Here is a 22,915-nt window from a genome sequence, read left to right as displayed (position 1 = left end):
ATCGTCATCCATCCATCCATCGATTAGGTTGTAGGATGGTGGTGTCATTGATGAGGAAGGAGGGTCTTTCCAGCCGACTAGCATCTATGATATACCACGCTGTCAACAAACTGGACTCCTTCGTGTATTGCATTGAAAAAAGAGATACAAATTGGTTTTAACCAATGGAACAAGAGGCTTAAAAATATGTTATTGCATTCATTCTAATTTATACCCTTCCTGAACGAGTACCTGCGCAGGATGGCCGGGAATGACCACTTCATCTTCGTTGACGCACTTCTTGACAACAAGTTGAAAAATTGATAATATTTATTAATGACATATTAAAAAGGTTCTTCTAGCAGGCTAATTCGCTATTTTGATTCAAGCCTGGTTATAATAAAAGCATAATATATTTGAAAACCCAACTGCAATACATGATACTATACATGTAGTAGATTAATGAGGATTCTGTTGCAATAGGTCACCTGATGTCATTTGATGAGCTATGAAGTAGGCAATTTACTCTAATTAGCTGAGGTTGACCTTTTTTAGCTCAGTAGTAAAACTGCAATAGTTATAAGCCCGTCCCCCTCTAGGGTCAACGGCGAGTCTCCAAATCCACGCAACCATCCAATGATTTCCATTATTAGAACAGCTCGAAAACGAACTGAGACTTTGGATTACCCGAGATCTTTCCGTATTTATAATTATTCCAGATATATTTATGTATTTCTAGCTAAGATAGAGTAGGGTGTTGTGAAAGTAGCTTCATAACAATACATACACCTTTTGAGAATGTCTCCGTGCCAAACTAGTTCCCTCGCCGTCATGTTCCTGACACCACGAAAACAGCTTCAATTCAATGATATCAAACTCCCATGATGAAAACGAGACCCTTTTTTTGCGAATAAGGATAGGTGATTAGACTGCCGAGTGGCAATTAGAATTGAAAGAAAACAACTTATACACCGGTTGGGTTCTGGTTATTGTTATCGAACCCGGGATTCCCCGGTGAGAATATATTGGGGAAAGATGGCAGCGGCCGGGACCTGTCTGCTGGAGGGTTTTGGGGCGTTGAGAGTTGAGTGGGAGATAGTGGGTTCGGGACGTGTTGCTGGGCCTGCGGTGGTGGCTGTTGTTGCATGTCCATTGATGGCCACCATTGGTTCGAGAGGTCTATCGTCGAGCTTTGAATATAAGTGTCCCAAGCATTCTAGATGCCTTGTTAGTCATCGTGTTGGATAGGATGGAGGTGAGGAAAGGAACATACCCAGTCTAGATTGAGTTGCATGTCAGGCATCTGCCCAAACATTGAGTTGAAAGGCGAAGGGGCCCCGGTGAGGTCAGTAGTCGTTCCAAATCCTCCTGGCGTTGGTAAAGATGTTTCCATCTTGAGCCCGCCGTCGTTGAATGGAGGTGGTCCCGGGTTCATGGGGCTCATTCCACTGCTAAGGAGCCCCAGGGTCATTGCGGCATTTTGCTTCTCGTCCTGCACTTCAAATGCCGGTGCAGCCGCATTGCCATCGGTGTATCCCAGATTTAACCGAGAAAGCATGACTCCGAGTGCACCCGACGCCTTCCAGGCCTCCATCGCCTCGTCACTAAGCTCATCCCAAATTTCTTTGCACCGCTGCAACGCGGTTAACATTTCATCCCGGCGTTCTCTGCCCCATGCGTAGGTATCACCCGAAGCTCGCCCCCCCGCTTGAAGCTGGTGCCCATGGTAGAGGTCAAGGGAGACAATGGTTGCAGCGAGCAGGAAGTCGGTGGAACAGAGCGCAGTGACGCGGTTCTGCCTGCTTTGCAGACGACCTGTGGGGCTGGCTTCAACAAAAAGCATTGACTGGAACCGCAGGAGTTCCATTGCCGAGTCAATACATGACCTTCGCGAATAGGTGAACCGGGGGTTTTCACGTGCCCGGACAAGGTAGCGCCGATGAAGAACAATTTGAGCTTTGTGGTAAACGCTCATGACCTAGAGAAACGTTAGAATTCGGTTTACCTAGAGTCCTCACCAGGAGAATCATACCGTATATCGCGACATAACGATGTTCAAGGGATCTAATTGAGATTCCTCAATGGGGCGAACAAGAAGATGCTCGGGAACCAGGTCTCTGGCTCGACGAAGTTCTGCATCCACCTCCATGACCTTTTCGTAGGAGTGTGTTTGGAGCGGTGCAGATTGTTCGACTACCTGACCAAACACTAAAGCCAGGCGTGCTTTGGCAATGAGAAACGAGATCGGAGTAGGCTCATTTGGTGGACGCGATTGAGGAAGCTCTTTGCACTCCTCATCAAAATCGTCGTCGTACAAGTTGCGTGGCAGTTCGGTATCGCTGTCCAAGGGGCGGATCATGCTGGGTAGACCGACTTGGAAGGAGAACAATAGATCGGCTTGACGCACAAAAGCCCAGACCCGTCGTCGCATCTCTCCTTGGAAAGGGGTGATGTTGGGGAACATTTTGGAGTCTCGATGGTATCCCATTCGCATCGCCAACCTCGTGATCACACCCACAAGCACCCAGACGGATACATCGGCTTCCTTCGACTGGCAATAGTCTCCATGAAGATGGAATATCAGTGACTCGATCAAATAAGGATAAGGCTTAGTGTAATCGGCCAATGTCAGGCATTGCGCCATTAAGTTTCGAAAGGTGCCTGCCATATCCAAGGACTTTCCTCTAAACTCCGGAGGTTCGTCCCCTTCCCGATGATACGACAGCATAGCAAGTCGCATCATAGCAAAGAGCATTCCAACCCAGACAATACAGGTCTCCGATGGATCCTCCCAGTGTTTGTTATACTGTCTAATTGTCAATATCAGAAGCCCAAATTTATAGGGAGGCGTTAATTACCTGAGATTGGAATGTAGGACCATGAAGGATGTCTGAAACTAAAGTCAGCATCTTACTTCCAAAACCAGGAAAAGAGAGTCCACTAACGCGTTACAGGGTCATAACAACTGAAATAACGAGCGATTAAGATGTCGGTGGTGTATTTTGAGGGGAACGACGACATGATTTCTTCACGACTGGCCGCCTTATTTGTACCAAAAAGAAGGGCCGAGCCTGACACGTCGGTCGGGGGCATGGTGGTTTTCAGCTTTTCCGCTTGCTCCTCATATTGTTTCTTATGCGTGGTGAAGTAATTACGGACTTCGGCGATCTGCAGGTTCATGTGAGTTAGAGGGGGCCGGTCATTGACCAGGGCGAAGATATACTCACATCGCTGAGAACAGCCGCCCAGTGAGCCTCGCTGACATAGTACGACTTATTGTTGTTGTCGACTTTCATGATACCAAATGATTTCGTCACTTGCTCGGTATCGCTTTCTTCGGGCCCACCATGCGCATCATCATCAACATCTAGATCTGTCGCCGGTTGGGCCGAGCTGATACTGCTGCTGTTGCCTGAGATTGCGGCCATGGCGGCGGCAGGGCCCGCGGACTGCGATCCGTTGGTCATCAACGACAGAACCAAGCTTTCTAATCGGTCGATCCGGTTTTGCATATCATCCGGAGAGCTCGCGGCCGCTTGTTGTGGAGAGTTCTTCTTGCGTGTGCTTGCTTGGGCGTACGAACAGGAAGAGGCATCGCCTCGCTTGACGCAGTTCTCACATGGATTCGCACGGTTGCATTTTAGCCTGGTTACAGCGCGTCAGAACATGTATACAGGAGCATTTAACTTGGAGGGAAGAGATAATTTACTTTCTATGCCTGCAAGGGCCACAGGACAGAGGTACGCGATTTCGTTTTCGAATGACCCTGAAGTGGCCTTCCGGCGAGAATGCGCCGGCACTCGAAGACGTCGTGGACGGAGGGGTAGGCGTCATCGTGGTTGGTTCACTTGTCTTCAGTGAACGGGAATAGCGCAAGTAAGGCTAGGGAGTCGTCCACCAATATCAGTTCGATTGAACCGACTCGATTGGCGATATTAATAAGATGGCTCGTTGCAGCGAACGAACCGACTGCCAATCAAAATCTTGGCGTAGTAGAAGTGGTATGAACAACCGGTATGAATGAGAAATAATTTTTCCCACTGTGCGGAATAGCAGCAGGCGACTCGCGCGGGGTAGATAGTGCTGAGTTCGCACCAGAATCCCTCTCAGGAGTGGTGCGACTCAGGAGGCTAAAACAGCGCCCAGCTATCTACTGCTAGTACGTCGGGAGGGCGACAGCAGCTGCGCAACGCTTCGAGAACGGCGCCAACGAAACGGTTACTCAGGACTTCAAAGACCACGTCTCAGCGGTCGCCCTGGCAGTTCCAGCCAGTGCGAAAGCGATTCTCGGCGGGGGGCGATAGGAACTCGTCGCTGTTTTACCCAGCGGGGAGTCCAGGAAACGAGGACGAACGGCGGCGTCGGCGAATTCAGATACCAATAGAGCGGAAATGTGGCCGGTCGAGAATCGCAGCAGATCGCCGGGGAGGACACAAAGAGAAGACGGTTGATGAGAGGAAGTGAAAGGAGGGGCGCAATGAATCCACGGGCTGGCGGCGAACGTGTTGGAACTAGTAGAGCGATACGTATTGCTTGGGGCGAAAAAGACGAGCGGTTCAGAGGACGGGACGAAGGCTGGATGGAGCAGCGACGAGGGTATTGACAACGAAGAGAAGACTCTCTCGTCAGAGCGATGAAGCTCGTCCACCGAATTGACGCGGATAGCAAAATGAAAGCGAGAGGGAAACGTCAGGCTGGTTGACTGACTGGCTGACCTGCGTTTGCTTAGTGATGGCGTCCGGGCGCGTTATTCCCTTTTATCTCCGTTATCACCTGCCGCGTGGGCCCGTTGATTGGCCGCCGTTGCTGAGGTAATCGCTGGACGGGCGGGCGCCGGAAACGGAAAATGCGCGATCAGGAAAGGTGGGTTTTTTTGGGACTTTGGACTCATCCATCCAGATAATCATCACCTAGATCCGCACGGAGAACTAACTAGTTAGTTAGCTAACTAAATATGATATCAAGACGTCAGAGAGACTACTCCTTTCCTACCAGGCACCAGGAGGCAGAACACGCCGAAGCGCTGGCTTCCGTCTTGCACCTGCCGGCTGCCGCCCGTTGTGTGACTCAAGGCCCGATGCGACAGGCGGTCTAGACTGCGCGGGATGCTGCCTGGATGCCTGGATGCCTGAGGGCCGGGTGGAGACCAGCAATCGCCGGAACCAGCATTCCCCGTAAGGATACCCGTAAGCATACGAACATGACAGCCTTGGAGAGTGCCGCCAAACCATCCATGGATGGAATCCGGTAGACAACCGGAACCTTCCGCAGACAAACGGAAGATCGAAGGGATTCTAGAGGAACTTTCCCTTTGACTTCCTTTCCAATGACCCCCTCCGTTCAGTTTAAATGCCCCCTCCATGACCTCACTCTGAACTGGTGGCGGTTTTCCCATTCTTTTCGACCTATCAACAACCCTACGCTCCCCAAAATCATTGAGGTGCTACGAGCCACTCATTGTTCCCATTCTCTTCTTAGTTGCTTTTGCCAGCTCAGTCTGCATGCACAACCCGCCCCTTCCTTACTGGTAGGCAGGCAGCAGTTCCCTTTCACTGAGCCGTGGTGAATGAAACATTTGCTACCGCTTTCTTCCTGTGGGGAGGTTGGTCGTGCTACCTACCTACTAAAGAACTGATCCCCCCTCTCAACCTCCATCCACTCTACGACGTATTCTTCCTCAACCATCTTCAACCCCACTCATACCTTCCAAAATCCTTCTAGAACCTATCCTTATTTCTATTCTTCGTTGGTGACACGTACCAATCATGTCTGCCCCTAGAGGTGGTCCCTCGCGGGGACGTGGTCGCGGAGGCGACCGCGGCAGAGGTGGTGATGCACCCGGTGGTCGCGGCGGTCGTGGTGGACGCGGCGGTCGCGGGGGCAGCGCCGGCCCAACAACAGATGTGCCCTTCCGTCCTAGGGGCGATTTCAGGGGCGATTCCAGAGGCCGTGGTCGCGGTCAGGGCTCTCGAGGCGGCGGCGGCGGTGGATACCGTGGAGAAGGCGCTGACAAGGGTTCCAGTATTTACACGTAAGGGTTATCCTCCCCGTATACTCCCTTCCAGTTCATTTGGAAAATACTAATTACCAATCCCGTATTTAGTCCCCGGCATCCCGTGCCTGTGAATGCACAGGTTGAAAAGACTGAGAATGCTGTTGCCGCTGCTCTGAAGGGCAAGAAAAGTGAACCAACCAGTTACCCTGAGCGACCGGGATACGGCACGCGCGGTCGGCCCATCGTGGTCTATGCCAATTATTTCGAGCTTAAGTCGATTGGCTCGGAGCTGTTCAGATATCATGTCGACATCGCAGGTGACTCGTCTGGCAGAAAGCCAACCGGCAAGAAGGCTCGCCAGATAGTCAACTTGTTGATCGAAGAGCACTTCGGACAGTCGAAAAGCAACATCGTCACTGACTATAAGTCAACTCTGATTGCGAAATCGAACCTATTGGAGAACGGCCAGGCGCAGTACGATGTGCGTTATCGGGATGAACATGACGACGAGTACCCCGAAGATCCAAAGGTTTACCGCGTCACCACTCAGTTCACCGGCAGGCTCAACCCCTCCGATCTGCTGGCGTATCTGACCTCAACCAACCCTGCCGCGGCTTTTGGTGCCAAGCCTGATACACTGCAGGCTATGAACATTGTTTTGGGGCACGAGCCTAAGACTAACCCAAAGGTCGCGTCGGTTGGTGCCAACAAGCATTATGGAATCAGCGAAGATCTGAAAGAGGAGTGGGACCTCAGCGCCGGGCTCGTGGCTCTACGAGGTTATTTCGTCAGTGTACGGGCAGCCACCGCTCGTCTTCTGGTGAATGTTCAGGTCAAGTACGTGGCCTGCTATCAGCAAGGTTCATTGAAAGACGTGATCAACAAGTTTGCTGCGCGTGACATGCACAGTCTCGGGCGCTTCCTCAAACGGCTCAGGATTAGAGTGACCCATATCCGAAAGAAGAATAAGAAGGGCGAGGAAGTGCCTAGATACAAGACAATTGCTAATCTGGCAACTACGGCTGACGGTGCCTCCTTGACCAAGCCCCCCAAGGTGTCCAAGCACGGCGCAGGCCCAGCAAACGTTCTGTTTTTCCTGGATGCTCCGGGCCAGCCATCCTCGCAGCAGAGCAGCTCGGAAACTCCAAAGGCCAAGGGCAAAGGTGGTAAGAAGCCTGCTAAAGCAGGCCCGCCGCCCCCTGGTCGATATATAAGCGTGGCCGAGTTCTTTAAGCAGCGTAAGTTTTACACCGCGAGTGCGATCTACAAATATGCCAGGCTAATAGGTTTATACAGAGTACGGTATCGAAACGGATCCTAACATGCCGGTTGTGAACGTAGGCACGACAGAGAATCCCAGTTACTTGCCAGTCGAGGCGTGTGAAGTCGAGCCCGGTCAGCCTGCTAAATCGAAGCTGACTCCGAATCAAACCCGAAACATGTTGACCTTTGCTGTCCGCTCTCCGGCACTCAATGCGGGATCGATATCCAGCCGGGGCAATGAGTTGCTTGGTCTCTCTCCGCTGTGCTCCACTCTGGTAAGTCTACGGAACATCCTTGATCAAGATCCTGACATAAGGCTGACTACTCTGAAAAAGACGACCTTTGGAATTGAAACGAACCCTGAGTTGATTCAAGTTCCCGCTCGAGTTCTTCCACCCCCCAATGTTATGTACAAGGACTTCAAAAGCGCCCAGAAGCTTATTACTATCAAGCCTTCGTTCGGTAGCTGGAACATGAAGTCCATCAGATTCTCGACGCCCGGCCATTTGGCTTCCTGGTCATATGTCTATTTCACCACCTCAGGTGGCAGGCAGGCTTTTCAGAACCCGGATGATTTGATGGGCCGTCTGCGGGAATTCGCCTCCAAGCTAAACGAGATGGGTGTCCCTGCTGGCGCCCCTATTCCTGGGAAGCGGGTGGTTCTCAACCGTAGCCGATCCCTCGAAGACACAGTTAACGAGTCGATTTCTGAACTCATGGCCGGCACTCAGAAGCCTCAGTTGATCTTGACCATTTTGCCATTCTCGGACAGCAACTTATACAATGCAGTCAAGAAGGCCTGTGACATCCATTACGGCGTACGTAATGTCAACATCCTCGCCGATAAACTCCGCGGTGCCAACGATCAGTACCACGCCAATGTCGGTCTCAAGGTCAACCTTAAACTCGGTGGCATTAACCAATCCTTGAACCCGTCTGAGCTAGGTATCATCAGCCAAGGGAAGACGATGCTCGTCGGAATTGACGTCACCCATCCCTCTCCGGGATCCTCAAGCCTTGCGCCTAGTGTCGCAGGCATGGTCGCCTCTGTCGATTCTTCCCTCGGACAGTGGCCCGCCGAGCTCTGCATCCAGCGATCCCGTCAAGAAATGGTCGAAGACCTAGATACCATGTTGAAGAAGCATCTTCAGCGCTGGGCCCGAGGCCATAAGAATGCTCTCCCGGAAAACATCATCGTGTACCGTGATGGCGTGTCAGAAGGCCAATACGACACGGTCATTGAGAGGGAGCTGCCCCTTTTGCGCAAAGCCTGCAAGGAGACCTACCCAGCTTCCGACACCGCAAAGGGTCTTCCTCGGATTTCGATCCTTATTGTCGGCAAGCGCCATCACACTCGGTTCTATCCGACTGATGCCAAAGATGCAGACCGCTCGTTTAACACCCCCAATGGCACCATCGTCGACCGCGGTGTCACCGAGGCCCGGAACTGGGACTTCTTTTTGCAGGCACACACGGCCCTTAAGGGAACTGCTCGCCCTGCTCACTATTTCACCGTATGGGACGAGATCTTCTTCCGTCAGAAGCCGGGCCCTCCCCACCAGAATGCCGCAGATGTGCTCGAGGCTCTTACGCACCACATGTGCTATCTTTTCGGCCGCGCTACCAAAGCAGTCAGTATTTGCCCGCCCGCATACTACGCCGATCTCGTTTGCACTAGGGCCCGGTGCTACCTGAGCCAAGTCTTCGAGCAGACGCCCACGGGCAGTATGGTCACGGGAAGCGGACCGGTGAATATCGATAGCTCGAGTGTGAGCATTCATCCCAATGTGCGAGACACCATGTTTTACATTTAGAAGGGACCAGAATCCAGCTGTGAGACGTTTGGCTACGAAATAACGCCTTGCTTCATTGATACGCCGAGTTCCCATGTCCTTGATCCATCGTCATCCTTTGTTTTATTTTTCCTTTTTCTTGCAATCCCTTAAGCCTTATCTCATCTCACATTTCCCAATTCCCATCCTTATCAGCATCATTACCATATCAACGTACCCCAAATTGGAAACATACACCTGATTGATTGGTTTGGACGCATTGGAGGTACCATGCATGCCATGGCATCATTTGGATGGAGGAGCAAAATCTGCGTATGTACATATCTACATGCAAGAATGCTCTGGGTCTTCAACCGACGAGGTTTTAAATTTTGGAGATGGATGTCTATTACTATTGTTTCTGTTCGTTTTGTTTATCAATTCCACAAATTGGCATGTCTTTGTCTATACCTAGGTAGTTCATTGTTATTCTTTGATGGATGATTGTATTTCATTTTTCAAAACTGTTTCCATATTATAGTATCGGAATATTGTGTAGATCAATAGTAGAGCGAGTCAAACGAATCATGGAGGAGCGGAGAGAGGAAACGGTATGATCGTAACTAGAATCCCTGCGGTGGTTGTAGCGTAAGCGCTCACAAAGATGGGCTAATTTTAAGGAATGATGACGACACTGAAGAAGTTTTCATTTTCTAGGTAACGGCCAAGTTGGAAATGGCCATATTAATAGGGGGAAAGAAAAGACATTATGGAAGCAAGCTAGCCAAGCAGACTTGGGAGGATAGCGCAGAATAGTAAGTAATTTGTTCATGCGCACAGCCAAACGGCTCCGAATGAGTAGGACAAGAAGAAACTCCACCAAAACCATGCGCAACGAGATCGCTCAAAGAACAACAGCAACAAAAATGACAGTGGCAGTGGCGACGAAAGACACAACTACAGCAAGCTAGCCTGCATGGTCCCAGGCTCCGGAAGCGCGAGCTGCGGAGTATCTTGCTGCAACGGCGTCCCGTTGAATCCGGTAGCACCCATCTTCAACCGCCTCTTAACCTCGTACACATTCCTTCTTGAGATCACCGCGAAGTGATGCCGAGACTGCAGCATCAAGACGATCTGACGCGCCGGGATCCCCTTCTGCAGCAGATCCACGATCTCATGCTCAAACTGGGCCGTCATGGCGGCGCGATAGCTGGGGATGGACGACAGCAACGCGGGCTCGTGGTTGTGATAGGGATTCCGAACCCGGGCGGTCCACAGCTTGGTCCTCGTCCAGATCGAAAAGACAAGACTGAAGGGGCAGTTTGTTAGTCGACTCGAGGGCTTCTCTTTTGCTCCGTCCGGCCGGTGTGAGCGATGGGCGCCGGACCGGTCACATTGCGCGTAGACCTGTCGCAGCTCCCCGTTCCGCGAGTTGACCCGCGAGCGCTTGATGAAGAACCCGTTCTCCGAGGCCCATTTGGCGTAGAACGACCAGAGAGGGTCGATCGAAGGGGCTGGGTCGGGAGCTGGTGGAGGGAGTGGAATAGAGCTGGATGCCATTGTGCGGGTAGATCGATTAGTGATAACTATGCTTGTTTAGTTCCGGTTGAGAGATGGACTGGGCTGGGCTATTATCATTATCGGCCTAGGCTCACGTGACTGATAAGGTTTTCTCTACCAGGAAATTCATCTCAAGCATCGGGTGATCGCCTTCAATCGCAAATCGCAGATATCCCCAATCGCCTCCGACTGACTCTGAGGATGTGAGTTGATAGGCTGGCATCATTTTATGAACTATTCGGTGGATATACGCAACTAACCCACATTCTCTCCTTTACAGGCATCACTTCCACAGGGCCGCGACTCGGCTAATTTCTTCCGCAGCCTCAGCACCGGCTCGATCGTCATGGGCGTTTGCGCCTCGCTCGTCTCCTTCCGTTTTTCTCCCTCGGTTGTCGCAGCCTCTGTCTCAATATAGGTGGAACAGTAACAATGCACCAAGCCAGCCGGAGCCCCCGAAGCAGGAGGCCGTGGAGGAGCAGCACAACAGCAATGAGCAACTAATAGACGCGACTCTCCAGTACGTCGAAGGCAGCTCTGAGAAAACAGGTGAAATCGCTACCGAGGCAGAGCATTTGGCTGCTCAAAAGAAGCCTGACTTGCCGATCCCAGAGTCTAACAGGGATAGCGTCAAGGAGCATCGGCACCAGAAACTCAAGGCGCGTGCAACTGGAACCCTTGAACCGAAAGAAACAGTCTTTGTCGGCAACCTCTTCTACGATGTGACGGCAAGTGATCTGAGGAAGCAGATGGAGAAGTACGGAGTCGTGGAGCGATTGCAGATTGTTCATGATGACCGTGGATTTAGTCGCGGGTAAGTCCGAATCCATACCATGGCAAAAGGGGAGAGAGGGAGAGAGAGAAAGAGAGAGGGAGACAAGACACCCTGCAAAGAATTATTCTAACGGTGATGTTTGCAAAAAAAAACACAGATATGGTTATGTTATGTACGATACGATCGAGTCGGCCAGACGCGCCATCGACGCCATGAATTGGCGTGTTTATGAGGGGCGTTATGTCGTCGTGCAATTTGCGCAGACTAACATGCACCAATTCAGCAAGCTGAGGCCTGTCTCACGGACATTATACATTGGCAACATGGCATTTGAGATGACCGACCGGGACCTGAACGAGCTCTTTAAGGATATCGTCAATGTGATGGATATCCGCGTGTCTATTGATCGTCGGACCGGCAAACCCCGAGGCTTTGCTCATGCCGAGTTTACTGATACTCAGGCTTCCCGCAAGGCATTGGAGATCCTCAGCAAAAAGGCACCATATGGAAGAAAGCTACATGTAAACTATGCTGATGATGGACGGAGCGTAACGTCAGGTGGCCCTGGGAACAGGGAATAGACGAACGGCATGTTTAATTATTCATGCCATGTACCATACTTTACTTTGTAGCTAGCATAATCAATCAATCCATTCGACTGATGCATTAATAATCCAGCGCTGCGATTTCCGCGGAATCGCATGCGATAGGCAGGCCACGTGACGCAGGACCTCGGCATTGGCCCGTCTTCCCGATCGGCTTTAGAGTGCCTCCGAACCCCACGTTTGATGGATCAATTGATCATCTCTCCTCCTCCGTTCTCGCTTTCTCTATCGATCTCTATCTTCGATCCCGACCCTTTTAATTTTGCCTCCTCTTCACCTTGAAGGCTACTCCTTGAATGCCAAAGACCCATCACGGAGCTGTCACAACTTCCTCAAGATGTCCTTCCTCGGTGGCGCTGAGTGCTCGACGGCGGGAAACCCATTAACACAGTTCACCAAGCATGTTCAAGATGATAAGTCCCTGCAACGGGATCGTCTCGTCGGAAGAGGCCCTGGTGGCATGCAGGAGGGTATGCGGTCGACGGGGATGATGGGTGGTCAGGATCAGGTATGGCGGGAATCTCCGAACTATCAATCAAACCTTTGATAGATCCGTACGTTTCGTTCTAACAGAAGCCCCCGGGGTCAACCCTAGATGATGGATGAATTCGCTCAACAGCCCGGGCAATTGCCCGGTGCCCCTCCTCAGCCCTTTGCAATGGAACAGCTCCGACGCGAGTTAGATCACTTTCAGACTACGCCGCCTCGAACGGGCTCCCCCGGCTGGGCCGCCGAATTCGATGCCGGCGAGCACGCCCGGATGGAAGCTGCCTTTGCCGGTCCCCAAGGCCCCATGATGAACAACAACTCCGGATTCACACCGGCCGAGTTTGCCCGCTTCCAGCAGCAGAGCAGAGTCGGCATGCCTCAGACGTCGAGCCCGGTCACCGCGGGCCCGTCTCCGATGATGGGTGGCTACCAGCGGCCGATGGGAGGTATGGGATATATGGGGATGGGTGGAATGGGGATGATGAGGCCTTCGTATGGCCCGATGGGCATGCAGCAGCCGCAGCAACCGGCCGAGGCCATGACCCAAGATAAAGGAAAGGGGCGCATGGTCGAACTGGACGATGAGAACTGGGAGGCGCAGTTCGCGGAGATGGAGACGGCGGGAAACCAGAAATTGGACACCGAGGCCAACGATGCTATTGAGGCGGAGCTGAACGATCTTGACAGGTCAGTCCCCGCAGATAATGGTGATTTTGAGAGTGTATGGGAAAGAGTCCAGACTGAGATGGCAGCTTCCAGGAAACTGGCAGAGGAAGATACCGACTTCAACGTGAACGAAAACCTTCACATGGGCGATCTAGGCGAGTGGGATAGCTTTGACACGCTCAACACCCGGTTCCGAGATCCTCAGCTCGGCGATTACATGTTCGAAGAAGATAATGTGTTCCGGAGTGTGAACAACCCATTCGAGGAAGGTGTGAAGATCATGCGTGAGGGTGGCAATCTGTCGCTGGCTGCTTTGGCCTTCGAAGCAGCGGTGCAGAAGGACCCCCAGCATGTGCAGGCCTGGACGATGCTGGGATCTGCCCAAGCCCAGAACGAAAAGGAACTCCCTGCCATCCGTGCTCTGGAACAGGCACTGAAGATCGACGAGCATAATCTAGACGCGCTTATGGGATTGGCTGTCTCATACACCAACGAAGGCTACGATTCAACGGCCTACCGCACCCTCGAGCGTTGGCTTTCCGCCAAATACCCCCAAGTTATCAACCCCAAGGATGTTTCCTCCGACGCAGACCTGGGATTCACGGACCGCCAGATCCTCCATGATCGAGTCACTGATCTATTCATCCAGGCAGCTCAGCTGTCGCCTTCGGGAGAGCACATGGACCCAGACGTTCAAGTCGGGCTGGGAGTTCTCTTCTACTGTGCCGAGGAGTACGATAAGGCCGTGGATTGCTTTTCGGCTGCATTGGCATCCACCGAATCCGGAACCACAAACCAGCAGGAGCAGCTTCACCTCCTATGGAACCGCCTTGGAGCCACTCTCGCGAACTCTGGTCGGTCCGAAGAAGCCATCGAGGCCTACGAGCAAGCCCTCAACATTAACCCCAACTTCGTCCGCGCTCGGTACAACCTCGGCGTATCGTGCATCAACATCGGCTGCTACCCCGAAGCCGCACAGCACCTTCTGGGCGCCTTGTCCATGCATCGCGTTGTTGAGCAAGAGGGTCGTGAGCGTGCGCGGGAAATCGTCGGCGGCGGAGAAGGTGGAATCGATGACGAGCAACTGGAGCGCATGCTCCACGTCACCCAGAACCAGAGCACGAACCTGTACGATACGCTGCGGCGTGTCTTTAGCCAGATGGGACGTCGGGATCTGGCCGATATGGTGGTGGCTGGGATGGACGTGAACGTCTTCCGGAAAGAGTTCGAATTCTAAATGATGTAATCTTGTCTCTATTTTCTTTTTTTGCTTGTTTGTTTCCCTTCATTCATGGAGGAGTTTAGAACCGGGGTTTATACTATGGCCGCTATGTTTCGGTCGATCTTGGATACCATGATGTCCCTATAAATGAAGTTAAAATGCAGTGCATTTATGTCAGAGCCGTATCATTCTGACAGCTTGAAAACAAGCCCAACTATGACCGATCGAATATACTTGGCCGGAGTGCGTCCCATGTGTCTAGTGGAGAAGGATAGTCCGCATCGGGCAATTCCGAATGAGCCTCGGGACGAGCTTCTCCGCAATGTCTCCGCGACATCCCAACTCTCTTCCATCGGACTGCTGTGCGGCCATCCTCTTTCTTTCTAGCTCCTATGGTCCCATCTTTGAATACCAATCATTAATAGACTTGACCACACAAAGTCGACCATGGCTGTTGCAACAGGCGCCCAGCTGATTGCCCAGACGCTGCGCGATCTAGGCGTCACCGTGATCTTCGGCATCGTGGGGATCCCAGTAGTCGAGATTGCCGAAGAAGCCATCAATCTTGGGATCCGATTCGTGGCCTTCCGCAATGAACAAGCGTGCAGTTATGCTGCGAGTGTCTACGGATATATGACGGGACGGCCAGGTGTCTGTCTTGTCGTCGGAGGACCCGGAGTTCTCCATGCGTTGGCCGGGGCAAGTAGTACCCTCATGCTGGATACATTTGCCTGGGATATACTAACAGATAATGGTTTGCTTTTTGACAGATTGGTAATTCATCTGCCAACAATTTCCCGCTGTTGGTGCTCGCCGGATCGGCCGAGACAACCGCCGTCACGAAGGGCGCCTTCCAGGAGATGGATGCCGTTTCGTTCCTCACCCCTCATACTAAATTTGCCGTGCGCACGACCTCTTTAGACTTTGTGAACGGGGCTGTTAAAAACGCCTATCGAACGTGCTGGTATGGTCGCCCCGGACCGACCTTCGTCGACCTACCCGCAGACATTATCCAGGGGAAGGCCGCGCCTGGGTTTCGTCTGCCGGCGCCGGAAACCACGCTGGTCGCAGCACCGCCCAGGACGGCCGGCGATCCGGCATCCATCTCCAAAGCTGTGGAGCTGCTGCGGACTGCCCGCTCCCCGCTGTTGATAGTCGGCAAAGGTGCTGCGTATGCGAGGGCTGAATCGGTGATATGTCAACTGGTGGAGCAGACACAGATTCCGTTCTTGCCTACGCCGATGGGCAAGGGTGTGGTTCCGGACTCTCATCCCCTCAACGCATCGAGCGCCCGCAGCGCGGCACTCAAGCACGCGGATGTGGTGCTGGTTCTTGGGGCGCGGTTGAACTGGATCCTGCACTTTGGGGAGCCGCCGAAATGGTCCCCCAGGGCAAAGATCATCCAGGTAGATATCTGCGCCGAAGAGATTGGACGGAATGCCGGCACGGCGGAATTAGGTATTATCGGTGATATCGGGCTGGTTGTTGATCAGCTCCTATCCTCATTGTCGAACTGGCGCTACGCCCCTTCCCCTATAGACGGCCGGTTTCCGACTCTGCTTGCGGAATCAGCCAAGAAGAATGAAGCCAAAGCACAAAAGGCCGCGCTTCTTCCCACGTCCCCAGGCTCACCATTAACCTACCAACGAGCCTTCCAAGTCATCAAGACCACGCTCAACTCATTGACTCCCTTCGAAGAAGGAAATATTGTCTATATCTCAGAGGGCGCCAATACAATGGACATATCCCGGTCTGCGTTCCCCCTAAACCACCCCCGCCAACGACTCGACGCCGGCACATACGCCACAATGGGCGTTGGGATGGGCTACATCGTCGCCGCACACGAGGCCTACAACGCGATCCCGCAACCCGGCAAGAAGCCCAAGAAAATCGTCGCCCTGGAAGGCGACAGCGCCTTCGGGTTCAGCGCCATGGAGATCGAAACCATGGCGCGGTACCGCATCCCAGCGCTGATTTTCGTGGTCAACAACTCCGGCATCTACCACGGCGACAGCACCACGCAAGACTCCTGGAACGCCCTCCAGAACCAGACCATCTCCAACGACACCAAGTCCGACGACGGCAAGAAAGGCCTCCGCTCCACCAGTCTCCTCTACGAGATGCGCTACGAGATGCTCGCCAATATGTGTGGCGGGAAGGGCTTTTTCGTGCGCAACGAGCAAGAGCTGGAGGTTGCTACTCGGGAGGGCTTCCGCAGTGATACCGTCACCGTGGTCAATGTGATCGTGGAGCCGGGCATCGGGAAGAAGATCGGGTTTGCGTGGCAGGGAAATAATAATGCAAAGGAGGGTTCGGCGAAGTTGTAGGCTGGTTGCCTCTTCGGTGAAAAGAACTAAGACTTTGCATTGTTACTTCATTGTGTATATATATTGCCAGGTAGTAGTACTAGTACTCGGAGCTGTCCATGTTGATCGAGGTCCTGATGTAGAAAAGCATCTGAAATAGAGACTTGTTTATACTATGGTTCACTCTGATCCTGTATATTACGTGGGAGCTGCACCAGCCCCTGTACTAGCTAGACAGTGAGGTAGAGTATAAGTTGCATTATGGCCATTACCAATAAATGAGTTTATTGAATGCGGAAGGGATAATCGATCCCCTATATAAATTGTTTTCTACAAGCCAGAAAGCAGGTAGTACGGACACATTTACAACCAATTACACCGTCATCATGACACTGGCATTCTTATACCAGGACAAGAGCGGGTTCTCGCCGTTCCTCGTCTCCGTGTCTTCAATGTACGCCCAACGACGCATGAAGTCTTCGTGGCTCATGGTCTGGGTCAATTTGCCGGTGATGGCGCGGTAGAGGTCCTCGACAACGTCAAAATCCGTAGGGAAAAAGATATCGAAGAAGCCTTGTTGGACCTAATCGTTGTGTGGTTAGTTTCATGGAGTTCATAATTTTGGATGCAGGGAAGCTTACAAAGGGAGTAGACACCGGAACGGTACGTCTCTTGTAGCGGGTCTGCACCACCGGTCCATTCAGACCAGGAATGGCATTGGGAAGAGTGCTGAAATCGCTGGTCAAAAGTCGGTGTCCGGGGAAGTAGGTGTTAAGGATGTCGAAGAACTGCATGAGACGAGTGGGAATGTACTCGGGCAGAGTATGTGGGATGTCACGGTATTTCGAAATCCCTCGGTGCAGCGGCCGGGTGAGTTTGGAGCCCAGAGGGGAAGGGAACTCGCGTTGCGCGGCGGCCTGTCGGACACGTAGGAACCGAGCCGACAGCGGATCGAGCTGCGTATTGTAGTATTCGTTGAACTCGCCAGACTCGCTGATCACCACGCCGCCTTGCTGGGGCATCTCCGTCTGGTAGTTGTAGCGAATGGCATCATGAGAGAAGTTATCGAACACCTCCATGGCAAGGAAGAAGCAGGGCGAGTGCACGTAGGTGTCCCAGTCGAAAATGGATCGATTAATGATCTCGACGTGATCCAGATGACCCGCTGCATGGAGAGATTCTTTCAGATTCTGGAACTGGAGGTCGGCGAGGGCGGGCGAAATTTCGATGATTCGGAACTTCGTGCGCTGGTAGACCTCGTAGTCTGTGTCGCGGATGAAGTCCAGCATGTTGATCATTAGCGTACCGTTTCCGGCACCCATTTCGTAGATGATCAGGTCGTGGTAGGGGTATAGTGTCAGCTTGTAGTTCGACACCAAGTACCGAGCAAGCGTTTCGCCGTAGTATGGACGGAAAAGCTCCGTGGGCGTATGCCATAGCTGACGAGCTATATCGGGCTCTTGTAGATCCAGACGGTCCTCGAACTCCGTATATCGGTCCTCCAACAACTGATGAAACGATGGCCCGTCGCTGATTTGGTTGAATTGGAAGGGCTCACCGGGACTGAAGATAGTCGCGTGCTTAGTGAAGTAGCCGTAATGCGGATTGTATAAGCTATCTGAGAGTAAGGTAAAATGAATTAGTCTGCTAGCTTAGGTGACACTTCTGGGAATTCGTACCGTCAATGAACTCTCTAGTCAACATCCTGATGCGCCTTGGCCGCTCGCGATTACGTCGCAGGTCCTTGGCCGTCACTAGGGGATAGCTCATCGTCTCCTTGAAATCCAAAGGATAATCCTCTCTTCTTGTCCAGTATAACGTCTCATTTTCATCATACTTCATCTTCTTTCTCATTCGCGAGATGAAGGTACGATACTGCTGCCGAGGGGGTGTTGCGAGGCGCACAGTGCCGGGTCTGCGCGCGGGCAGAATCGAGGACGACCGAGGGCATTGACAGGCAGGATGTCGGAACAGCTGCCGAAACAGCTGGTTCAGGACCGCGGAGTCCATGATCCTGAGGGGATTGGCGCCGAGAGGGGGGAAGGGAGCAGGCAAGTCGGGGGAGGGAAAGCTGCACAAGAACGGGGAAGAAAGACGGACGGCAGAAGATTCGCGGCAGGCGGAGGTCGGGTGGCCCGTGCTTTCTCTCCGCCGGCGCCGTCGGGCATCGCTTTGATATCACCATTTTGACTTCTTCTTCCGCATCTCTTCCTCCTATTTGGAGACAGAACCCCCAGGATGAGTGATCACTCTCGAGCGTACATAGGCACGGCTTTTGTGGCCGGAGCCCTTCTTACCCTCGGAGTCAAGGATCTTTTGTATCCGAAGTTGGAGCAACATCTGCGGAATTCTCGACGTGAATCCCAGTCGACGATTACCCTCCAAGATCTTACCAAAGAGGACGATATTCCAATCTCTCGATCAGGTCCTCCAGCCATTGTGGACGGTATCGAGGGATGTATAGGAAACACACCTCTGTTTCGGATCAAGTCATTGTCCGAGGCGAGTGGATGTGAGATTCTAGGAAAGGCCGAGGTGATTTTCGCCCATTGAGGATGCTACTAAGCCATCCATTGGAATGTAACATGTTAACTGGCTGAATAGTTTCTTAATGGTGCCGGTCAAAGCTCTAAAGATCGAGTTGCGTTAAGCATGATTCAAATCGTACGCCTGAAAAACCTCTTTGATCGAAAGCTCCTCTAACTGTGCTATAGGCAGAAGAACATGGTATCCTAACTCCTCATTCGGGAGATACTGTCTATGAGGGCACTTCTGGTTCAACTGGTATCTCTTTGGCTACGCTAGCTCGTGCCAAAGGCTACTTGGCTCACATGTATGTCCATGTTCCTTCTGCTCGCAGCATGTTATTCATGTTAACACAAATCACTAGTTGTATGCCATCTGATCAAGCCGTTGAAAAGTCCGATCTACTCCTCAAGCTAGGTGCAATTGTGGACCGTGTCCCACCTGCTCCGATTGTGGAGAAGGATAACTTTGTTAACCGGGCTCGCGCACTCGCACACGCTCACACTGCGTCCTCTGCCAATGTATCCGATTCAGAATCCTCTATCCCAGGGTCGGCCGAGGTTTCTAGTCCTACCCCTGGAAGAGGTTATTTTGCGGACCAGTTCGAGAATGAGGCAAACTGGAGAGCACACTTTAATGGCACTGGTCCCGAGATCTACGCCCAATGCGGTGGTAAATTGGACGCTTTTGTGGCAGGTGCTGGGACAGGAGGCACGATCTCTGGCGTGGCATTATTCCTCAAGCCGAAAATCCCTAACTTGAGCGTGGTGCTTGCCGATCCGCAGGGAAGCGGTCTCTACAACAGAGTCCGCTACGGCGTTATGTTCGATATCAAAGAAAGAGAAGGCACAAGAAGACGGAGACAGGTGGATACCATTGTGGAGGGCATTGGCATCAACCGTGTGACTGCCAACTTTGAGGTAGGCAAGGAATTGGTGGACGATGCTGTGAGAGTCACGGATGCACAGGCACTGGCAATGGCCAGGTGGCTTGTTGAAAAGGACGGTCTCTTCTTGGGAAGCAGTAGTGCTGTGAATTGTGAGTATCATGTTGATTCGTCGATTGCGTCAAACTTGTTAACATTGATCCAGGTTTTGCCGCAGTCAAGACCGCGATGAGGCTTGGACCTGGCCATCGAATTGTGACGGTCTTATCCGACTCCGGCTCAAGACATCTCTCGAGATTTTGGGCTAAAGCAGGCAATGTCGGCGGTGCAGTGGACACCAAACTTGAGGATGTCTTGAACGCCAAAGATGAGCAATAGGAATGCCGTCCATGCAAATTGCAAATTACGACAAGAGCGAGCGCCAAAGCCAATAATCATGTTGGATATCAGCATTCACCACACCAGTCGATGCTCTGCTGATCCTATTCCCATGACGACTTTTCTCGGCGATGCTCGGTGATAAGCGAGATTGCTCTTATGAAAGCACGCTTGCGTGCTTCACTAATGTGCTACGACTGCAAATTGGCTGATACGAGTTTCGTTCTCGCATGATACGTGTATTCAAGGGATGATTTCATCTGCGATTGTGAGGTTTTCACCCAAGCCAGAGAGCTTTGCAAAATGCACAGCAAAGGCTGTCATCTGCTCCAAGGCCGGAGTGCAATTATGGGAAATAAGTGGATGATCTGGGTTGCCTTTTGGGCATTGAGAGGCCTGGTGACCACCTATGCGGGTATCTTCTTTTGCTGATTGTTCCAAACATCATCGCCCACCCAAAGATGCAGTAGTTCGAACTCCAATTCTGCCTGTGAGCGCCCGGGAAGAGCAGCACGAATAGTGGGCCAGGTGAGACCTCGTTGATCTTTGAGACGCTCCAATGTTTTTCGCTCGCTGTCCGTCCAAGGCCCGGATTGCGGAGGTGGGTTCGCACGGCGATCGTTCCAATGCATCTGATTCCACTGCATGATCTGCCTTAGAGTCCTTTGTGGGAAAAGTTCCAACACCTCTTTCCACATCTTTCCTTCGACATGTCTTGTAATTACAATCGTCCTTGCTTCGTCTGGCGTCATGGCCATTCTGACCTGCTTGTTCGTAGGCGTCGAATCCTGAGCTGTAGCTGCATTCCTAGTTGAGCTAACCTTGGTGCTGTCTGACTGTACGCAAGGGGTATCAACGTTTTTGGGGGCGTTCGGTTGCCGCCGTGCAGTCTTGTCATTAGTGATTGCGTCTAACTCCCTCCTCGCTGAAATAGGGCCATGCCGATCATCTGGAGGGCCCTTCTGAAGTTCGGTTTTCGTACCACCACCTAACGTCGGCATTTTCCCTCTAATTTTCAGGTTATCTTTCGGTGTCGGTGACGGCTGGACCTCCTCCTGCAGCGGGTCGTCGGATTCGTTTCCATCGGGGGTTTCTGCGAAAGACCAGTCGAACACGACAGGGCTGGATGCAATCTTGCGACTTCGTTGGCCAGTCTCCTGTTTCTTGGGGCTTCTCTTTTTGGCCGATACTGGCCGTCGCCGCGAGCTCCCTGGCAACGCCCAAATCGAACCTGCTTGGGGTGGAGATTCAGATCGGGCGACCTGGTTGGCAGGTTTTGGTCGCGATCGATGCCAAGTAGGCGTTGAGAAATTCGCATCGATTTCAGGAACGCGCCAGAGCGACTCCGCCGGCTCAGGGAGGTTATGGCCAGGCTCGCGCTTGGATTGGACGGATGTTTCAGCCGCAGAATTTGCTTTTTCTGCGTGCGACTTTTCTGCGCCTATCCTGGTCCTCTTGGCTAGTGACTCCCTCAGATTGTTCTGGACGTCCAGAGCTGTATCCAACAGGGAATCCACACTCGACGTATCGTCATCGGCGTCTAGATCGGCATTGGCTGCTTCGTTCGATGTTTCTTGCTCCTCTCTTGCCCCTTCCCGACCTGGCTGTAATATCGGTGAACCCTGCTGCTGTCTTGACGAGGTTATCCCCTTGTCTCCCCATCCATCATCCCCGTCTCGAGTCTCCACGTAGTCGGTGGTTCTATTCACCGTATTTCCCTCTCCATCCTGGCCATGAGACTCTGATTCCCCCGCGGACCAATCTGCACCTGGACCAAATAGCCACGATCGCTCCCCTTCCTCCTCGTCTTCCTCCCCTTTTTCGCCGGTATCGTGCTCGTCGTCCATCCCTTGGAGGTGTCCGTTGTTGATGACTATCTTCCCTGTCTGCAGATCGATCTCATCGCCCACTTCTGTAAAATCCTTTTCGTATTTCTGAAAAATACCCTCGAAAATTGATTTCAGGCGCTGGTCATTTTCAAAGCGAGCTTCCTGTAGGTCCACGTCACTTGTATCGTCCTCGTCTTGCGCTGCAAGTGACAACCGGGGCCTTTTGGAAGGTGGCTCCATGGTGCTGTTCTGGGGGGAGTCTGTGATCGAGTTTGATTGTTGGAGATGAGCGAAGGGCGGTGGTCGCGCAGATTTATCGTGGTTGAGAGGTCAAGGAGGAGGTTATTGCATTATTCTAGTGGGCTTAAGAGTCAGTTCCACTCCTTTAAACGAGACGTAAAAGCGACGCGAAACGACATACTGATTGCGGGCAATTAACGGGTAGAAAACGCGACAAAAAGATGCGACATGCGCGTTGGGGGTTTGGCGACAAACGACGTAGACTAGTAGGAGCACCCAACTATCTCTTTTCCACTCCAGAGCACGGTCGCATCTAGATATGATCCCCTCCTAGTGAATTGCGCCTGCGACAGAGTCAATCACTTGTCGGGGAGCAACAAACTCCGCCGCGGCAGGCGGACACCAAAACAAGCGCCCGGAGAGC

The 22,915-nt window shown here is 52.4% G+C and overlaps 9 protein-coding genes across 9 annotated transcripts; 4 read left to right on the top strand and 5 right to left on the bottom strand.

The window, feature by feature from the left end:
• Window positions 1-943: 943 nt before the first annotated feature.
• On the bottom strand, window positions 944-3,813 carry P170DRAFT_445973 (putative C6 transcription factor; the record flags this gene model as incomplete). Its single annotated transcript, XM_024850750.1, has 7 exons — window positions 944-1,195; window positions 1,253-1,957; window positions 2,012-2,785; window positions 2,838-2,869; window positions 2,925-3,147; window positions 3,207-3,624; window positions 3,689-3,813. The coding sequence occupies 7 exons, from the start codon at window positions 3,811-3,813 to the stop codon at window positions 944-946; spliced, it is 2,529 nt and encodes an 842-aa protein (XP_024706013.1).
• A 388-nt stretch (window positions 3,814-4,201) lies between these two features.
• P170DRAFT_474269 (uncharacterized protein) lies at window positions 4,202-4,874 on the bottom strand (the record flags this gene model as incomplete). The annotated part of the gene is made up of 2 exons (XM_024853114.1): window positions 4,202-4,694; window positions 4,753-4,874. The coding sequence occupies 2 exons, from the start codon at window positions 4,872-4,874 to the stop codon at window positions 4,202-4,204; spliced, it is 615 nt and encodes a 204-aa protein (XP_024706012.1).
• A 370-nt stretch (window positions 4,875-5,244) lies between these two features.
• P170DRAFT_463837 (putative RNA interference and gene silencing protein (Qde2)) lies at window positions 5,245-9,504 on the top strand. The gene is made up of 4 exons (XM_024852192.1): window positions 5,245-6,010; window positions 6,083-7,212; window positions 7,271-7,512; window positions 7,573-9,504. The coding sequence occupies exons 1-4, from the start codon at window positions 5,745-5,747 to the stop codon at window positions 9,049-9,051; spliced, it is 3,117 nt and encodes a 1,038-aa protein (XP_024706011.1). The 5' UTR covers window positions 5,245-5,744; the 3' UTR covers window positions 9,052-9,504.
• A 194-nt stretch (window positions 9,505-9,698) lies between these two features.
• Window positions 9,699-10,596, bottom strand: P170DRAFT_435893 (uncharacterized protein). The gene has a single exon (XM_024849041.1). It carries the CDS (start codon window positions 10,567-10,569, stop codon window positions 9,967-9,969), a length of 603 nt encoding a protein of 200 aa, XP_024706010.1. The 5' UTR covers window positions 10,570-10,596; the 3' UTR covers window positions 9,699-9,966.
• A 130-nt stretch (window positions 10,597-10,726) lies between these two features.
• On the top strand, window positions 10,727-12,003 carry P170DRAFT_435891 (nucleic acid-binding protein). The gene is made up of 3 exons (XM_024849040.1): window positions 10,727-10,772; window positions 10,850-11,383; window positions 11,502-12,003. Coding segments are annotated over exons 1-3 (960 nt in total). The 5' UTR covers window positions 10,727-10,770; the 3' UTR covers window positions 11,926-12,003.
• A 283-nt stretch (window positions 12,004-12,286) lies between these two features.
• P170DRAFT_445970 (uncharacterized protein) lies at window positions 12,287-16,653 on the top strand (the record flags this gene model as incomplete). The annotated part of the gene is made up of 4 exons (XM_024850749.1): window positions 12,287-12,457; window positions 12,545-14,251; window positions 14,768-15,025; window positions 15,097-16,653. The coding sequence occupies 4 exons, from the start codon at window positions 12,287-12,289 to the stop codon at window positions 16,651-16,653; spliced, it is 3,693 nt and encodes a 1,230-aa protein (XP_024706008.1).
• A 244-nt stretch (window positions 16,654-16,897) lies between these two features.
• On the bottom strand, window positions 16,898-18,694 carry P170DRAFT_406095 (class I SAM-dependent methyltransferase). Its single transcript, XM_024846610.1, has 3 exons — window positions 18,312-18,694; window positions 17,274-18,250; window positions 16,898-17,215 (listed from the first exon to the last, which is right to left on the bottom strand). Exons 1-3 carry the CDS (start codon window positions 18,640-18,642, stop codon window positions 17,006-17,008), a joined length of 1,518 nt encoding a protein of 505 aa, XP_024706007.1. The 5' UTR covers window positions 18,643-18,694; the 3' UTR covers window positions 16,898-17,005.
• Window positions 18,695-18,870: 176 nt separating this feature from the next.
• P170DRAFT_355342 (putative cysteine synthase) lies at window positions 18,871-20,422 on the top strand (the record flags this gene model as incomplete). Its single annotated transcript, XM_024844086.1, has 5 exons — window positions 18,871-19,167; window positions 19,237-19,296; window positions 19,347-19,465; window positions 19,523-20,196; window positions 20,250-20,422. 5 exons carry the CDS (start codon window positions 18,871-18,873, stop codon window positions 20,420-20,422), a joined length of 1,323 nt encoding a protein of 440 aa, XP_024706006.1.
• Window positions 20,423-20,674: 252 nt separating this feature from the next.
• Window positions 20,675-22,820, bottom strand: P170DRAFT_508847 (Myb-like DNA-binding domain protein). Its single transcript, XM_024854610.1, has 2 exons — window positions 22,673-22,820; window positions 20,675-22,606 (listed from the first exon to the last, which is right to left on the bottom strand). Exon 2 carries the CDS (start codon window positions 22,489-22,491, stop codon window positions 20,830-20,832), a length of 1,662 nt encoding a protein of 553 aa, XP_024706005.1. The 5' UTR covers window positions 22,492-22,606; window positions 22,673-22,820; the 3' UTR covers window positions 20,675-20,829.
• Between the last annotated feature and the right edge of the window lie 95 nt (window positions 22,821-22,915).

The sequence above is a fragment of the Aspergillus steynii genome, assembly GCF_002849105.1.
Source record: "Aspergillus steynii IBT 23096 chromosome Unknown P170scaffold_3, whole genome shotgun sequence".
NCBI classification, from domain to species: domain Eukaryota; kingdom Fungi; phylum Ascomycota; class Eurotiomycetes; order Eurotiales; family Aspergillaceae; genus Aspergillus; species Aspergillus steynii.
Note: the sequence above shows the minus strand (reverse complement) of the source record. Positions and strands in the feature narration are given on the sequence as shown.

Coding starts and splice junctions, on each gene's coding strand:
- P170DRAFT_435891 (XM_024849040.1), top strand. Junction 11,384..11,501: donor GACCGTGGATTTAGTCGCGG/GTAAGTCCGAAT, acceptor AAAAAAACACAG/ATATGGTTATGTTATGTACG.
- P170DRAFT_435893 (XM_024849041.1), bottom strand. CDS start 10,569: ATGGCATCCAGCTCTATTCCACTCCCTCCACCAGCTCCCGACCCAGCC.
- P170DRAFT_508847 (XM_024854610.1), bottom strand. CDS start 22,491: ATGGAGCCACCTTCCAAAAGGCCCCGGTTGTCACTTGCAGCGCAAGAC.
- P170DRAFT_463837 (XM_024852192.1), top strand. CDS start 5,745: ATGTCTGCCCCTAGAGGTGGTCCCTCGCGGGGACGTGGTCGCGGAGGC. Junction 6,011..6,082: donor AAGGGTTCCAGTATTTACAC/GTAAGGGTTATC, acceptor TCCCGTATTTAG/TCCCCGGCATCCCGTGCCTG. Junction 7,213..7,270: donor GGCCGAGTTCTTTAAGCAGC/GTAAGTTTTACA, acceptor AGGTTTATACAG/AGTACGGTATCGAAACGGAT.
- P170DRAFT_406095 (XM_024846610.1), bottom strand. CDS start 18,642: ATGGACTCCGCGGTCCTGAACCAGCTGTTTCGGCAGCTGTTCCGACAT. Junction 18,251..18,311: donor GACTAGAGAGTTCATTGACG/GTACGAATTCCC, acceptor CCTTACTCTCAG/ATAGCTTATACAATCCGCAT. Junction 17,216..17,273: donor TTCCGGTGTCTACTCCCTTT/GTAAGCTTCCCT, acceptor CACAACGATTAG/GTCCAACAAGGCTTCTTCGA.